The sequence below is a fragment of the Hippoglossus stenolepis genome, chromosome 13 (genome assembly GCF_022539355.2).
Source record: "Hippoglossus stenolepis isolate QCI-W04-F060 chromosome 13, HSTE1.2, whole genome shotgun sequence".
Classification (NCBI taxonomy): domain Eukaryota; kingdom Metazoa; phylum Chordata; class Actinopteri; order Pleuronectiformes; family Pleuronectidae; genus Hippoglossus; species Hippoglossus stenolepis.
In genome coordinates this window covers 9,071,908-9,088,985 of record NC_061495.1, presented here as the reverse complement: position 1 = coordinate 9,088,985, position 17,078 = coordinate 9,071,908, and the positions used below count along the sequence as shown (strand labels likewise).

The following is a 17,078-nucleotide window of genomic DNA, read 5'->3' as shown; positions in this document are numbered from 1 at the left end:
AGAGTTCTAGGCTGTAAACAGATATGTTTTCACTATAGGAATATCTACTGACTCTCTGAACTTCGTCGCCCCGGACTTAGGGGGCCGTATATCGAATTATTCGTTATTTTAGTATATTCTGTTAGTAGTACTTCAGTAGCAGTAATGGTGGAGGTAATGAGCTGATACAGTAAATGAGAAAGCAGATTAACTCAGTATAGACTTTATTGTATAGTTCCGTGTTGCATATTTACTAACCATAAACATATTGCTTCAATAAACCCCAGGTTAGAGGAAAATAGAATGATTATATTAGAATTGCTTTTTTTAAAAAACTGTTTTTGCATCAAATACCTGTTACATGAGATCATTCTAAAAAAATACAATATCATAAATTACATCATAAATTAAGTAGTACAGAGGTTTTCAAAGTGTGAGGCAGGCCTCCCCAGGGGGGCTCCAACGGTTTCAGGGATGTTTGCCTCAGTTTATTAAAGTGAAATAACATTAGTTATCATATATGTAGCCTACATATGTGTGATTTGGTTTAAGAGATCATTCAGAAATTCAGTAGTTTAGTAGTTTTTCCCACTTTCCCAGTCATAAACTAATAACTGGGTGCAATATGAAGTTACCGTATGTCAAACAGCAATATTAGGCTTTCTTGACTCAACTGTTGAGTGTCTGTGGGATCAAAAAGCACAACCATGATGCTATTGGCATCCAGGTATTGAGCAAAACTAAGCAATACAAACTAAGATGAGAGGAAGGGGGCGCAATTTCCCATGTTTTGTCTGAGGGAAGGCCGACCGTGTCAGACTTTGAAAACCCCTGAGGTATAGTACAACCTTTTTTTCTGTTCAATTTAGCCATTGTGTCCTCCCTTCATATATTAATCTGAGTCTATCAGTTAATAAAGCCAAAGGTCCATTGTCGCAGAGAAAGACAAAGTGCAGACTGTTGATACGACTCAGAGGCAGCCCTGCGACAGGCCTTCAAGCACAGAGGCTTTTACAATATTTCATGCAGCTAATGCATTCCAGTTATAACACATGCTCAGTAAACTGTTTTGCTTTGGTGACGCTTGTAGCCTATGGACAGAAACTAATGCACAGTAACATGTACAGTCATGTGCAGGCGTGCATACAATTATTTGCAAACAAATGTAGAAGATACAGAATGAGGTGAAACAGCAGGAACGACATGCTGACATCGAACACTTGAATCATTTCCACTCACATTTTCCTTTGACCTGAGATAAAGTCAGAAATTGTGGAAAGATCACTTAATGAAAGATTTTCAAAGTCACACATTTCCTTTAACCGTTAAGTTATAATAAGTGAGTGTGTGGGAAATCACAAAGAAAAATGCATCATGTTGAAAACAAGTGATTGTTTTAAGGCCAGGTAAAATGGAAAGCCAATTAAGTAACATTTCCGTGTTTAGGTGGAAACCATAGACTGTAACGATGGACGACATGACTGCTCCCCAAAAGTGTCTGGATTGCCCCCTGGTAGCTGGCTGCAGTACAGGCCATAGATACTGCCTCCTCCATGTTAATGGGTGGGACAAGGACCAAACTTAAAAGTCAAACCACACGTCATATACATTTTTGTGATGGTTTCTGTCATTTTAGGTTGCTCCTGTCACTGTGATGTTTTCCATGTTCGTTTTTTCCAGTAAGATTTGATTTGATTGGTTATTTAATGCTATGAAAAACATAGTAAAACATATTGATTGACAGCTGAGACTGACTCGTGATTTGTCCAGGGTGTGTATCGATGGGACCTTGATACCCGGGCTCCACTCCCTGTTTGTTACTGTGCAGACACAAGGTGGTGACATTCGTATCCATGATATTTTAGCTTCATTTCTGGATTGTGGGAGGAAATGGAGACACGTTGTCCATCTTGATATACAGTCTAAAGTGGAAACTGAACTGACAAGTGGAAAACTCAAACTGAATTGAGTCTTAAACTGCTACATTTAATTGCTTCGGATTTTAGCAACAACAACAAAAAAAATGTGCAGACATGCAGGAATAAATAGTCAAATAAACACAGAACATTATTGCGACAACATTTTTCTTTGTGAAAAAGTACAAATATATTTCAACAGCAGAGTTGGTGATAGACATGTAGATTGATAGAGTGCATCCCGAGTGGGTGCAGCTTGGACATATGTTTCCATTATTCACAATATTATTAAATTTCTTAATAAATACCTGTGCTGAAAAAACACAGTTGTAGCACTTCTGCAATTTCAAATGGAAGACCTGGATTAGAAAGGGAGGGTGGACGATGATGTAGAGGAGAGGGAGAACCAAAATGCCAACAGTGGGTTAGGAATAAAAACAGATCCAAGACATGCAAAAGTCTGAGCACTGCATCTTTCTGTGTCTCTTAAAACATGGACACAGTATTTTAATTCAGGGCCTGGATCCAGTTCACGAAGGTGGAGATGTGGCGACTGAAGACGCTGCCGGAATAATGGACTGGCTCTGTGGACAATCTGCAGACCACTACACTCGAATGAGTGTTTTTTAAGGTATTTTGATATGGCTTATCAAGGCAGAGTATTTGGATCAGCAAAGTTATCATCTCCATGTGAAGTAGCCTAAAATATGTGTTGAACTGGACTGAGAAGATCATGATCGTCTATTGGTCCTGAGTTGCTGACGTGCTGTTTAAAGACTGGGACTGGAAAGCATGAAAACCATATTGATGATTGAGGTTGTTATAATACAGGATGCAGAATTCTCTGCGATCATTTCATCGTTAATAATTTGAGATGTGTATGTGTTGTTTTTTAGAGTTTATCATTTGACATTAGTTTTATCAATACGAAAAGTTTACGACTCATTCGAAGTGCATTTCATCATATTAAATATGCCGCTGCAGTAGAAAATGTCGAGCGTCTTGTTTTCTAAAATAGGCTCGCTCGGCATCCTGTTGTTTTTGGCGTTACCTGAAACAAAAACATCTAACGTACGAGACAAATACAATTCTGGAGTTCAGTGCAGACGCGTCCCTTTGGATTTTACAGTTTGATTTGCATAAGAATAATTGCATGATGTTTACGGTGATGCAGCTCAGGAGAAAGTAGACAGATGCAAAGGGACATAGTGTATAGCTGGGTGTGTTGTGTTTGTGAGAGAGATGCTCAGTGGGTGCCGTTGGAGCTCCAGTCATAAGGGAGGAAGGTGACCTTGGTTTTGCCTGCAGACATGACGCCCTGCAGGCTGGTCTTCTTCGGAGAGTCGCCCATGTGCTCCAGCACCCACTTCAGCAGCTACGAGAGAGGGAGGAGAAAACAGAGCGAGAGTAACAGATGGGTTGAAGGCTGAAAAAACCCGTTGGGGTTATCTGATGGAATTTGCAGTACTCTGAATGTAACTAGACACAAGAGCTGATAATTAAATAAAACTTAGAAAAGTTCCAATGCTACAGAATAAAAATCATAACAGACAAAAGAGATTTCAGGTGGAAATCAGCAGCTGGAGTTAAACCTACGTTCTCATCGGTGCCTCCAAAGTCGGCCTTGTACCACTTGAATATCTGACTGAGTCGCACTTCTTTTTTCACAGAATCCACCGTACAGCCGTCATCGTTCTCCAGGAAGGCTTCAGCTGCTATGCGGAGCTGACTGTCGATGTCCTGGAACGGTTCAGTAGATCACAACTGATTCATTCATGCTCCCAGTATAAATACATACTTTGTACAATGAATGTAGATCACTGCTCATGACTTAAGACTCAGTAAGTCCTGCTCTCAGGCTCAAAGACCAAACTCTTGAATAAAAAAAATACAAATAAATGAACGGATGCACTGGAACTCACCTGTGGAGAGTACGTTTTAATAGGCGGGCAGCCCTTTGCACCACAGTTCAAGGCAAAGTGAATGAGGGGCTCTGCGTTTGGGAGAGCCACCTGGTGGACGACAGGAGAAGTAAAGATGAGTAATTTCAAAGAATAACGTTATATTTTCAGTTGAGATTGAACAAAATGTCTGAATACTTGAAGCCTCGGGTCCGTGTTGGAGAAGGGCCTTCGAAACTGTGCCAGACCCTTTTTGTTCCCTCTCAGCACGCCGTTCTCGATGTCCTGCAAGGTGAACACTTCTCCTCCAATCAGGTAGCTCACATAGTTGAAGAACTATAATAGGGGACAGAAACAAATATGTTGAATTCAATACAATCCATTCCTGTTGAGCTAAAATCAAATTAAATAAAAAATTGGGAATATATTAAATAATTAAATACAACTTTATGATAACATAAAATGATTTTATAATGTCATTAATGAAAGACAGTCCAAAAAAAAAAAGAGTAGAAATATCAGCTGAACCTGTATTTTGAAACAGAAGAAGTATTTCCAAACATATGAGGGTTTTGAAAACAGTGTTCTAACTCTGAGTGCAGCTGTGTTATCTTACTCTGTATCTTGACCACATGTTGGTGGGGGGCCCCAGGCGGAGGAACCCGTGGATGACGAGTGCATTGTAGGTGTTGATGAAGAAGGCCAGCTTCTCCTCCCGGCTCAGTGACAGCAGCTCCACCCTCTGCAGCTGTATGGCCAGCTCAGAGTAACGCTCGAACGCAGGGTTCGACGACATGCCTTTGTAGTCCACAGACTGTAAGAGCACATATATACACACTCAGTGTCGCCAAATGTTCAGGAGTTAAACAAACTAGACCAGCTCTTGAATCTTGTTGACATCTTCTGTCGACATCGTCTGTGTCTTCTACCTGTTTGACACCTCTTTTTCACCCTGAGATATTTGTATTCTTTTTGTGTTTTTTAGTTCTGCCTCCGACGTGTGTTAGCAATGTTAGCAAAATGCCGACTGGCTCATGGTGAATCCTGCGGATAATATGTCCAGAGTTCTTAGGAGGGGGCTGGCAGTAGAATTTGTGTTCTCACATACAGCCCCATACAGATTATCTGGAGTTCAGTGCATGTCTGAAAGTTATCAAGTTAGCAGTTGTGCAAGGATTATCTCGAGGCATTCTTAAGACAATGCATTCACGAGGCAAAACCTTTTTGTGAGGTCACAGTGACATTGACCTATGACCACCGAAATCGACTCAGTTGATCCTTGAGTCTAACTGTTTGTATCAAACTTGAAGAAATTCCCTGATGAGATATCGTGTTCACAAGAAAAGGGTGGACGGACGTACAACCCGAAAACATGATGCGTCCGCCCACTGTTTGCCGCCAGCGTGGAGGCATTAAATTGAACATGTGTCTTAAATGGCAGATGTGTGTTCAGGTATTTGCTTTGTACACATTCAATTCCTCAGATTCAAACATAAACTTCGCAGTTACAGAACAGTTACAGATGAAAACACTCAGTGAGTCAGAATCCCTCCACAGTCAACAAGGCCATTACCTTGCCGTCGGCAGAGAGATGCTCAGAGAACAGTTTCAGAATCATCTCCCGTAAAAGCAGAGAGAGCTCCGCAGCTAAGAGGGAGAGAGAGAGAGAGAGAGAGAGAGAGAGAGAGAGAGAGAGAGAGAGAGAGAGGGATGGTTAAAAAATGTTTTACATATTCAAGAGCATGAAGTAGAACAAATTATGGTATTATTAGGAATCATGACCTGTGAGAAGAGAGCGTTGCAGATACATTTCAAGAGGAAACCGGCTGAGCAGAACAACACGCTTAGAAAAGCACAGGTTAGCTTATTAGTTAGCCGCTGGAGGGGGTGCAACATTCATTCAGTAACAAATACAACAACACAGAGCCAGAAGAAATGCTTCATCACCACTGCAGAAGAAAACACAACATTTAAGAATGACTTGAAAGCTAAACAAGTAGTAATCTGACAGAACAGGGTTTTGAAATTGGGATTGAATGATATACATGATCAGGTTGTAGCTTTTTTTGTTGTGTTTATATATCTTAAGCTAAGACTAGATCATATTCAAATTTAACCCTAACCCTGATTAATGTTATTTATGTACTTATTTTCTAAATTCTAGAGATATCAAGGTTAGTAACAGACGTACATGCTCATACTGGAACACAGCCACCATACACAATGTGAAGCTCATGATGTCAAGCAGCTATCATGTATATCATTAACCCCCATTTCAGCTCTTACCGACATAACCTTTACTGTCATTACACGCAAACCCAAGCGAACCCAAAAGCCAGCAGCCAAGAAGGGACAGGGGTTAGAGGAGCCACAAAAGGCCACGCTCTCAGTGCCTTCATCCTGGAGTGCGATGTGTGTTTGTGTCCAAAGCCCGGTCCAGTCCTGACCTACCCGGTTTGACACTGCAGCCGGCAGTCTGTCCTGCGTTGAGGGCTGAATGAGGGTCATCCTCCAGCAGCCTGTACAGTGCGTCAGTGGCGTTTTCCCCTTCTCCAAAACCGCCATCCTGCTGCCCACAGCCACGCACACTGACCATGTACTTCTTCTGCAACAATGCCTGTCCAGTGCTACAGGCCTCAGCCCTGGCTACCACACACATGACCACAGTCAGTAAGTGCACAGATCTCAGTGTGAATCAGGACACCCTGAGATAGTTCAAAGAGTTTCCAGATTGCTCTATTGACGTCTACGAGATCAAACAACCACAACAAAGAAAACCGGTTTTACTGCAGCCGTACTTACCCAAGCCCTTCTCTTTCTGCAGCCAGTCTACCAGCTGATCGCCGGAGAAGCTCTTTTTGTAAACAGACAGCCCCCTCCTTTGACTGCCAATAACACTGCCATGTTTGAGGTCCTGTACCAGGTCGGCCAACTCATCTTTCTCACACATAAACTCTTTGAGGGCAGGAATATAAGAAGCCGCACATGTACAAACAAGCAGAAAACACACATGTTCAAAACCCACATGGAAGAAAGAAAGATTATGGGAACTAATGCAGTCGATCATGAGAAAAAGAAGGAAATATGTATCTGGTTTTATGGAAGTTGACCTGACTTGGGTCAACTGTTTTTACACAGCTGCTCTACATATAACATATATTTTCTTTCAGGCTATATTTAATAAGTGGTATCGGATCTGTCCATAGATTTATGTACTCAACGATGCCCTACCTGGTATTTTTAGCAGTATCAGAGGCTTCTCTGATGCTGGTATCGAAATAAGACTGTCTCTAAATTATATATAGAGATTGACCTCTGCACAACTCCTTCATGACAGGAAAGAAAAACTAATTTGTGCCCTTGAAATTATTATCTTTTGGAACAGGTGTCGGTTTTGTGCTCTTGATTTAATCATTTACAGTCACAAATTGATATATTAGGCTGAACTGCCAACCAATACTGAAGAAAAAAATTGAGATTTAACTTAAATGAGGGCAAACAGAATTTGCAGGCACCTCACTTACAGGACAAAACTGCTTCTGTCAACACCCATTGTCAAATAACTGGCAGTCGGAGCTGAAATTATAGACTGTTGCTGATGGCATCTCAACAATGGCAGCAATGTGACTAGAATCACTATTTGATCTTGACTTCCTACGAGTGACAATGAGTTTCAAAATACTAGATCTGAGCTAACATCGAATTTAAATATTTCTCCACAGAGAGCTGTGTGACTGCCCCAGGAGATAAACTGTGTTTACACAGTAGGGAGCTGAGGGATCAGATATAATGAGGCACTGTGAGACAGTTTGCTGCTGCTGGGTTCATCCTGAATGCCAAGTTCTCCATTATCAACTGTGTATGTTGGCAATAGCGACAGGAGACGATGATGCTGTGACTCAAACCTGTCCATATATGGCCATATTATATAATCTCTAACTGTTCTTGGTTCACTTCCATGCAAAGTTTACTGTGTGAAACCAGCCCACCTGACTACGGTTCACTCTAACTGTGTGTTCATGTGGTGTCGGAATAATCGGGAAAAGTTGTTCCTTTCTAACGCCAGTTCAGGTCGGAACAACAACTTTTTAGGTACATGAGTTGCCGAGGTGCTGATCTCTATAACAGATTCTACATGGGAATATGCATATCTGTAGGAGGGCGACAAGATCAGGAGCCAGACGTCTGGTTTCCGTTTCTAGAATGGTCAATCACGTTTGAGCAAGCTTTGGTTGTCCGCAGGTAAACAGTCAATGTGGAGAGCAAAAGAGGCAGAACACATTCACCTAATGCATCAGCTATTTGTGATAAAACTGATTGTCTGAGTAATTAAACCTCTCACCTCCATCGGTCTCTCCAGCTGCTTCCTCTGATTGGCTCTTCTCTGGCACAGGCGGAGCATCTGCTGGAAGAGGCTCCTCCTTGACCAGACTCACCAATCTCTGAAGCTCCTCAGGAGCCTGAACAAATGGAACAAGATACAAGACCCAAACTAATAAGTTTAGACACAAATTTGAATACCAGCAGATTTTGACACTGTTGATTAATACACAGTACAGAACACTAAGTTCACCGGGTGACTCTCCTCCTCCTCCTCACCAATTTCTGCAGGTCATCGTTGCCGCCAACATGAACATTGTTGAAGAAGATCTGAGGGACTGAGCTGCGTCCTGTAAGCTCCTTCACTGCCGCTCTCAGCTCTGGATGCCTCCCCAAGTCCACGTCACATACTGGCACCTCCAGACGCCCGAGGGTGGCCTTAGCCTGGACACAGTGTGGGCAGCCCTGGATGGAGTACACGGTTACCCGTCCCAGAGCACGGCTTGAAAACTCCCCCATCTGCAGCAGCACTGACAAGTCAAGAGAGCCAAGAGTTTTCAGTTTCAGTTGTCCAGAGAAAGTCTGCTGAGCTCCATGGGTTTCAGTCACTATCTGCTGTTCTTGTTTTCTCTGACCTGAGCTATGGAGCAATGGTGAGCAAACAGGACGAGCATACTGACAACACCTTTTGGCCCGAAGCCTTAAACTTAACTTTGTTCTCTTGTGTGTATTTGTGTACGTGTGCAAGCCCACGTTATTCAGATGTCGTTATCAAACCCTTATGACATACGAATGTAATTGAGGCTCGCTATTTTTACAGTTTAACCAAGTTTAAATATAAATAAAAAGAAAAAAAGTTGTGCCCTTATTTGTCTGGTATATACACACTTCCTGATTGACCGATTTTTTTCTCTGCCCTTACTCATGAGGGTGAAACTATTTCCTTATCTTGTATGGAGGCAATAATACCGAGGACTTGGTAAATGAATGACACAATTTCCTTCCTGCTAATTTCTGAACATTTCCTTAGAGTAAAAGTCAGTTATCAGTCCAGGCTTATCAATTCCCTGTGCTGCCCCTCAGAATGTAAACATAACAACGAACCAAGAGGTTGTGTCCTGACTTCTTTACACTTCAGCTCTTTTGATGAAGTTGTTTATGAGCTATTGTAATAAAATAAGTATCCAATACCTCAGTAATTAACATGCATGGGAATTCCTGAGCAAAACTTGTTTGGAATTGGTGAATAACTGCTTACTACATGTAGAAATATCACAGCAATCCCCTGTAAATGTATTAAATTAAGAAGATACTGATAGCGATTTTATGGTAGATGACAGAACAGAAACAAATGAGGCTTTTAAATTAGGAGATTAAAAGTACATGCAAGGTAACCCCCGATTTATAGAGTGATATTTATAGTTGCAGAAATAACGCATTTAAATTAATATAAAGGAGGATGAACCTTTGCAAACGGCGCGTCTAAATTAAACTGCCAACTTTGTTTACGGAGTTCTGAATGGGACTGGACTGAACCGGAATATGAGAGACAACACAAACACAGACTAAATCCTTATAAAACGCGAGATGTTACCATGTAAGTGTTCACTGTTCCCTGAAGGAGCTAAACTGTGCTGATGCGAATATATTAGCAGATGACAACAGCAGTAATGTTGCGTTACCTTTTTTTTTTTTTACCTCAGCTCCGCAGCTTGGAACGGGAAAACAAAATGAAGGGACCCCGCAGATCCTCTTGGTCCGGATGATCTGCACCTATTAGCTCATGCAGCAGCGGATGGAACGAGCCTGGTGCTGTTCTGCAGCGACATGAAGAAGCTGCTGAACAAAGTGTTTCATCATCACTGTCACTGAGGCTCTGAGCAGAGGGACTGCTTCATGGCTGCTGTCCCCGTGGTGCCTTCACGAGCTGCTCGTACGTTTAACGAATGTCTAGCGCTGGTGGATGGTGCCCCCTTCGAAATGCAAATTGCCAAGGTCAGATCGAAAAAAGGCAAACGCAAATTTAAAAAAGTAATTTGCAAAACTGCAAATGAGAAAACACAACAGCAAGTGTACCACACTGCTGTGTCTTGTGAATGAGAATGTTTTTATGGTTTTGCCAAATTTTTGTTGCAAATTAAAAAAAGGGATTGTTAGGTTTTGATTGCAGTTTCATTTTGACATAGAAGTGAGAGGCTTAGCTCCTTGTGTTTTGTGTACTTTCAATACAATTAGCCAAATTCCACAATGTGTATATATTGCAATGCTCTCTCCTCAGATGCAACCAGGGGAGTATCAACATTGGTCCATGAATACATGACCAGAGGAAAGTAAATGAGCCATACACGTGCAGTTAATGTTAGTTTCATTTTCAAGAAATCCAAAATCTCCTACAGCCACAAAGGCAGCACAGCTCATCCTACTGTCCTGCTTACAGTTGCAACGGCGGCTCAGCGCGGAACGTTTGTTTCCCGCCGACGCTTGTTCCCGCACGGTCTGTTTTCACAGCAGGACACGAGTGCAAATCAAAGATGTCTGGACTGTCAGAGACGGAGCGGCTCGGCTGCACAGAGATACTGAAGCTCCTGTCCAAGAGCGACCTGCTGTCACTCAGTGACACTGTGACCTTTAAGGTGATAGTTGTGGAAAATGCCACAGGTACGTTTTTTACTCTGTACCCGGATGGCAAAGAGCGATCTAGCTAGGCTACCGCTTCGTTCGTTTTCCAGACGTAACAAGTTAATGTCGTGCACACAAGTTTTATATCACACACATTAAAAGTTTATTCGAGTAGTTATTTAAATGTCTTCGAATACATAGCTTCTCTTTTCGCTCTCGTCTTTTCCCATCAAAACGAACTGGGTTGAGAGGTAAAACGTTGCCTAGCCTAATTCTAAAACTTCACTGAAAAATTTACTTTTTGGGAAAATTAAGATATTTAGGTCACAGAAGTCTGTGTAAGACTTCAGTGAGTCAAATAATATCTCTCTGTGGAGATGCTAAGTTGCAGATTTATTAAAAACATGCCATTTTTCTTAAAGGGGGTTTGGAATGAGCTGAAACCAGGGACAGCACAACCTGGATCTTGTGTTATTTCACTTTCACTTATATTTTATTTAAGGACCGTTAGAACTAATGTGTAGATTCAGAAACGCGGGAGTGCCTTTACTCTGTCCATGTCTGCCCATATTGTGGGCAGACATGGACAGGTTTGAGTCACAGCATCATCATCTCCTGTCGCTATTGCCAACATACACAGTTGATAAGGGAGAACTTGGCATTCAGGATGAACCCAGCAGCAGCAAACGGTCTCACAGTGCCTCATTATATCTGATCCCTCAGCTCCCTACTGTGTAAACACAGTTTATCTCCTGGGGCAGTCACACAGCTCTCTGTGGAGAAATATTTAAATTCGATGTTAGCTCAGATCTAGTATTTTGAAACTCACTGTCACACGTAGGAAAGAAGATATCAGGGTGGTAGATCGCTTTTGGAATGGAAAAAAAGTGATCTTGCATATACCTATACTGGTGGTAGGCATCAATTACTGCAGTAGAAGATACAAGGGACATTGTCCATCTTGTCCTATGTTCTAAAATGGGACAATGTTCAGTTTAAAAAGGCACTGATGCCGGTAATGATGTCTGATCTACTGAGCGGGGCACATGGGTTTCATCGTGCTGCCCTACAAGCCAGTAGCCAATCAGATTTACCTTTAACCTCAGTGTACCCTCAAGTTCCACCTGTATCGTTGTTTACAAGGCCAAAACACTTGATGACGCTAAGGTGCACAACTGAAGTTATGTCCCTAACACCTGCTAACATCTACTGGTAGTTGGTAACTTAAATTGTGCAGACGACCTACAAACGTACAAGGGACATTCACCATCTAGTCCTATATTCTAAAATTCACTTCTGCCTAAATAACATGATGTCCAGATAATGTAACATCAAATAATCATAGTCCCTGTGTCCATCTGTTCAAACAGAGGCCACGGAAACGATCCTGTCCTTCAGTAAAAACGCAGAAGAGCTCCTGAGAAGGAAGAAAGTTCAACGGGACCTAATTTTTAAGTATCTGGCCAATGAGGGGGTGGCGATGGCCCCCAACAGTGAGAAACACCAGCTGGTGAAGAGGACGCTGGAGCTTTGGAAGGTACACACGGAAAGGAGGTCGAGACACTCAGCCCTAACATGCCGTTGTGGTTGAGTATGTGGAGAAAGGTCAGATGGGGATAGCTAGGTTGGGGTGGATGGTCAGGTATAACAATCGCAAAGTAAGGCAGCGTAGACAATACATAAATTGAAGGCTTTTTGAAATAATATGAAAAAACCCTGGATCTGCCTCCTGATCCGGATCTACACCAACATTTTATGGGTTCTTTCCTGACCCACACAGCATCCTTCCACCAAGTTATGTGATAATCTGTTCAGTAGTTTTTGCATAATCCTGCTAATTTACAGACAGACAAACAGACAAATGAAAACATAACCTCTTTGGCAGAAGTAATTAATCTGCAGCTGCAAATGTAATTGTTGTCTGCGTAGCAGGTCTAACTGGAGCATGTCTACTGACAGGTACTTGAGGCAAATATTGTTTGTGTTAACTAACTTATCATTCCTTTAAGGCCGTGGTTGATAAAAGACCTCAAGGAGAGACAGATGAGACAACATCTGATGACCTGAGCTTGAAGGCTAAGGTGGGTTTTGACCCTCAGCTCCTCGGCCAGCAGTTCTGCCAGTGGTTCTTCCAGCTCCTGAACAGCCAGAACCCCTCACTGGGTCAGCCGCCTCAGGACTGGGGGCCGCAGCACTTCTGGCCAGATGTGAAGCTGCGTCTCCTCGCCAGGTAAGAACACCAGTAATAAATAGATGGAGACATAATTTAAATTAAGAATTTTATAATTTTTTTGTATTTATATCAGCATTTGCCGATTTCAGTTTTCTTACAGGTGAACTGAAAATGTTAGCAGAGGGAAAAACAACCCCAAATCAACCTCACATGAGAAAAAGCTATGTCTCTCTTTTGTCTTCCTCAGAGCGGGCAGTGTACAGATGGAGGAGTTCCTGGGTGCTGAACTGGTTAGCCTCCGTCTCCTAGCCTTGACCAAGGAAGAGCGCCTTCTCCTCAGCCCCAACATGGAGCCCAATGGCCTCAGGACACTTGCCTCCCCCCATGGCATGGTGCTGGTGGCCGTGGCCGGGACCATCCACAGAGGCTCAGCCTGCCTGGGCATCTTCGAGCAAATATTTGGCCTCATCTGCTCCCCGCTGGAAAAAAACAAGTGGAAGATCAAGTTTGTCAACCTGAAAATCAGAGGGCAGGATGCTCTTGGCGGGACGGAGGCCACAGCGCCTGCTTTGACTTACAACTCCAGTGAACTGCAGCTCCTCTGCACTTGATGACGCTCTTACTCGCCACTTGTCTAAATTGCCCAAACACAGAAAACCAAGCTTTTGTTTATAGAGACTTAAACAAGCTACTGGTAGAAACCGCTCTCTTTACGTATATATACCATTCAGGTCAGGTTGTACAGGTACAGGTAGGTACAGGGGGACACTGGTGCATTTTTGCTTTGATGCAAAGCGTATTGTGCTTTGTTGGCCTGTGGCTCTCATTGAACTATGTTCTTTGATTTTGTTTCCGACTTTTAAAATTCCTTTTTCATTTATCTTCACAGTTCCACAGACAGAATGGTTTTCCTCTTCATCATGCCCTGTTAGAATCATCATAATTATCATCAGCAATATGAGGGTGATTTGAGTATTGCATGTTGCTAAATCACTCTTATGTTTTGGTATTGCCATTATTGCAGGGGGAAATATTGTGATTACCTGCAGTAACGTCTGTATCACTATGCAGCAACTTTTTACATTTTAATGGCATGGTAAACGGCTGTGGGGGAAATGTTTGGTCTGGTACCTCTGCCAAGAGGGTTATTCTTTTGTCCATGTTTGTTCATTAGGAGGATTAAGCAAAAAATATATTATTTTCTTACTTTGTGAGATGGGGCATTTTGCAATATTTTCATTGATTTCTCAGGGAACGCTTCATGGATCATGATGAAAAATTTGGAAAACGTATATTTATGAGCGTTTGTAATTCGGTGCAGATCCAAATATAAAGCCGGACCTTGTGAATTTAAATGTGGTTCCATAAGGGGACTGCTGGGCCGTAGCAGAGGGACGCATTCTACTGAGTGGGTCAAAGTGTAATTGGCCACAAATTGTAAATGTGCCTGATGGAAGTTTTCTTCAGCCTCATCCAAACAGAATTAGCATTACTTAGAATTTCATGACTTATGAATGCAGTGGAGTCTAATGGCTCCTCACAGTTCAACTGATGCTCCAGTTGAAGCGCCTGAAGAAAATCACTATAATCAAGAAGAACAGATACATTTTTCTTCACCAAGTTCGAAATGAGCTCAAAGCTTTTGCAAAGATCCAACATTTGTTGCACTGTGTTGATGTAATTTTTTATGGTTTCAAAAGTCACAATATATAAACTGTCGGGTTGAATTAGGTCATTATCACAGGGTCCTCTTGATCAGGAGCCCAGTCGCTGTCTGTGGTTTTCAGAATGTAAGAATAGATAAGGACGTAGTTTCTTAAGGTCAAATCTGATAGCTGCGATTTTGTCTGTCGTCAGTATTCATATATTTGATCATTTCCATACTCCTCAGACTGGTTTGATTGCTCGTGTAATTATAGACTGGCAGCCTCTAACACCAGACTCAAATTATTTCAGACATCTTTTATAAAAATAAACGCATTCAGTAGCTGTGGTTACGAAGAAAATGAACATTATATCAGACTTGACAATCTGATTTTTATTATTTTTTCGAATCCCTAAAATCCTATATGACGTGCACACCACACGTACGTGTACAACTCCACGAGTTTGGCCTTAAACTGGAAAGAGGCAGGTCTTCTCTCCCCAGTGCATTCCAGAGAGCTCAGTGCAGTCCAGGAGGTCCACCCTCACGAGCCAGGAGCCAGCCTCTTCATCATTAACCTCAGCTTAATGGAAAAAGCTGACCACCAACCAATGAGAAGCCTTGACTGACTCCTTTAGTTTTCGAAAAAATAAAAGCATTCCAAAAGCAGCTTTGCCTTTTTTCACTAACTGGTATTTTTAGCGGCGTGTCATCTGCAAAATACAGCATTTTTAACTGATACTCTTCACAGGCCCATTAATGTGACAAAACTAAATAATTCATCTACAATACATTTCACAAGCTCTGAGCGAACTCCTTATTAATGGAGCGGCTCTGGTTTTCCATTGATTCCGCTCCGTCATCCCAGTCGGGGCGCACAGGGTCTGGTGAGGCACAGAACGATGCCGGTATAGCTCTGTGGCTTCGGTGGGAAATGTTACATGTGGGAAATTATTCTTGGCAGCCATTTTCAAAGGCCCCTGGAATAGTTAATATCTGTGACTATATAAGTCGGCGCTGCGTGGCCCTCCGTGCTGTACTGGGCCATAGTTGTGGTGAGGGGTGGGGGGGGCCACTGCAGCCATTGATCTCGGCCTGTTCACCTCTCAGAAAGAATAATAACAAGCTGCTCGCCTCCTGTCTTTATGGCACTTGGCTTCTCTGCGTTTTAATAAGCGGTTTGGCGCACGGGCTCAGCTCTGACGCACGGGTTAAGTAATACCACTGCAGTGGCGTCTGGTGATGGTTTTGACTCTGAAGAGCTTGCCCCCCCCTCTACTTTTTCTTGCCCTCCTCTAATAGGGAAGTGTGTTTCTCATAAAGAAACATGTGAAAACTTAGATCCATGGCTCTTTGGAATAGCTTATGGGTGGTGAACCATGGAGGCTTCTCCTCTAATTATCAATCCATTTTTTCCCCCACTTCTTACTTTGAGTGTGACTGGTTGGAAGTTAGTTTTTGCTCTCAGAAACAGCCTTGTTGCTTATCAAAGATTATTTTATTAAACGCCTCATGCCACTGCCATTTTTCACTCTCTGACAATCTGATGGCTTTACAGAGCCGTTAATGCCAAACTCTGTAAATGTCTACAGCAGTCATTCTATAAGTGGGTCTTTGGGACACCCAAGGGTTTTTGTCTGGATTTTTCAAGGAGTCCTTGAAGTGGTTGAGTGGCATTTCATTCAAAATGAGTAATCACTTCATGTTGGGACTTTCTTTTATTTCACTTTCACTCTAAACGTCCTCCTAGGATTGAAATGTTCTCATTGGATTTACAAGTAATATTCTTATTTACTCACTTTTTCTAATATTTATACAAAATAACATTTATTTATACATAAACATATCTATATAAATATATAGATGTGTATATGTATATGTATATTGTCAGTGATGGGCCAACATGACTTGACCTCATGACAACATGAGGCCAGAAGAGGGCAGACAAGCTACACCAGACTGAAAGAAAGACTTTGATCCCTGGCCAAGAAAAAAAAGAGTGGGAAAAAATCCATTTAATACTATTACGTGAGGAAACTCGTTAATTCCTAAGAGCAATATGAGTGAGCTGATGTTACCGGGCAATTTCTATCTGGCCACAGCCATGAGGAAAAACTGTAAATTTTTCCAAGTTTGAATTGTCCTCCATTAAAGTAATGGGCTTCTAAAAGAGAGACGCGTTAAACTGTTGCCTTTCATAGGCACAAGAGCGCGTATTTCACAAGTTATTGAAGTGTCAGTAATTTATCGGTACCCTGACGGTGTCAGAGACGCCTTTAACACTGCTCTCTCTCTACAGTCGGCACTTTTCTGGACAATAAAGGAGAGGATTTATGCACAGGACGAGAATCAATCAATAGGCAATGATATTTCTCCTGCTGACAAAACACGTTAGGAGGAGAATTCAATCAAAGATTGACAGAGTTGTTTTGTCACTTTGCTGGACTTGCCCTCCAACCCAGCAGTGTTTCATAAACCAGAACACAATAAAAGTGCACTGAAACAACCACGTATAACTCGTGGAG

General features: G+C 42.2%; 2 protein-coding genes across 5 annotated transcripts; one reads left to right on the top strand and one right to left on the bottom strand.

Annotated features, from left to right (window-relative positions):
• Nucleotides 1-186: 186 nt before the first annotated feature.
• On the bottom strand, nucleotides 187-10,058 carry zgc:152951 (uncharacterized protein LOC569013 homolog). Of its 4 annotated transcripts, none has more exons than XM_035174224.2 (11): nucleotides 9,799-10,057; nucleotides 8,396-8,646; nucleotides 8,139-8,256; nucleotides 6,599-6,751; nucleotides 6,248-6,442; nucleotides 5,370-5,443; nucleotides 4,413-4,610; nucleotides 3,995-4,132; nucleotides 3,818-3,907; nucleotides 3,492-3,635; nucleotides 187-3,270 (listed from the first exon to the last, which is right to left on the bottom strand). In XM_035174224.2, exons 2-11 carry the CDS (start codon nucleotides 8,633-8,635, stop codon nucleotides 3,142-3,144), a joined length of 1,479 nt encoding a protein of 492 aa, XP_035030115.1. In that variant the 5' UTR covers nucleotides 8,636-8,646; nucleotides 9,799-10,057; the 3' UTR covers nucleotides 187-3,141. The 4 variants fall into 4 exon arrangements, with proteins under 4 accessions (XP_035030115.1, XP_035030117.1, XP_035030116.1 ...); XM_035174226.2 differs by having other exon boundaries at nucleotides 8,396-8,648; nucleotides 9,802-10,057; XM_035174225.2 differs by having other exon boundaries at nucleotides 9,815-10,057.
• Nucleotides 10,059-10,577: 519 nt separating this feature from the next.
• c13h3orf38 (chromosome 13 C3orf38 homolog) lies at nucleotides 10,578-15,222 on the top strand. Its single transcript, XM_035175573.2, has 4 exons — nucleotides 10,578-10,774; nucleotides 12,106-12,272; nucleotides 12,745-12,965; nucleotides 13,156-15,222. Exons 1-4 carry the CDS (start codon nucleotides 10,648-10,650, stop codon nucleotides 13,517-13,519), a joined length of 879 nt encoding a protein of 292 aa, XP_035031464.1. The 5' UTR covers nucleotides 10,578-10,647; the 3' UTR covers nucleotides 13,520-15,222.
• The last annotated feature ends 1,856 nt before the right edge of the window (nucleotides 15,223-17,078 follow it).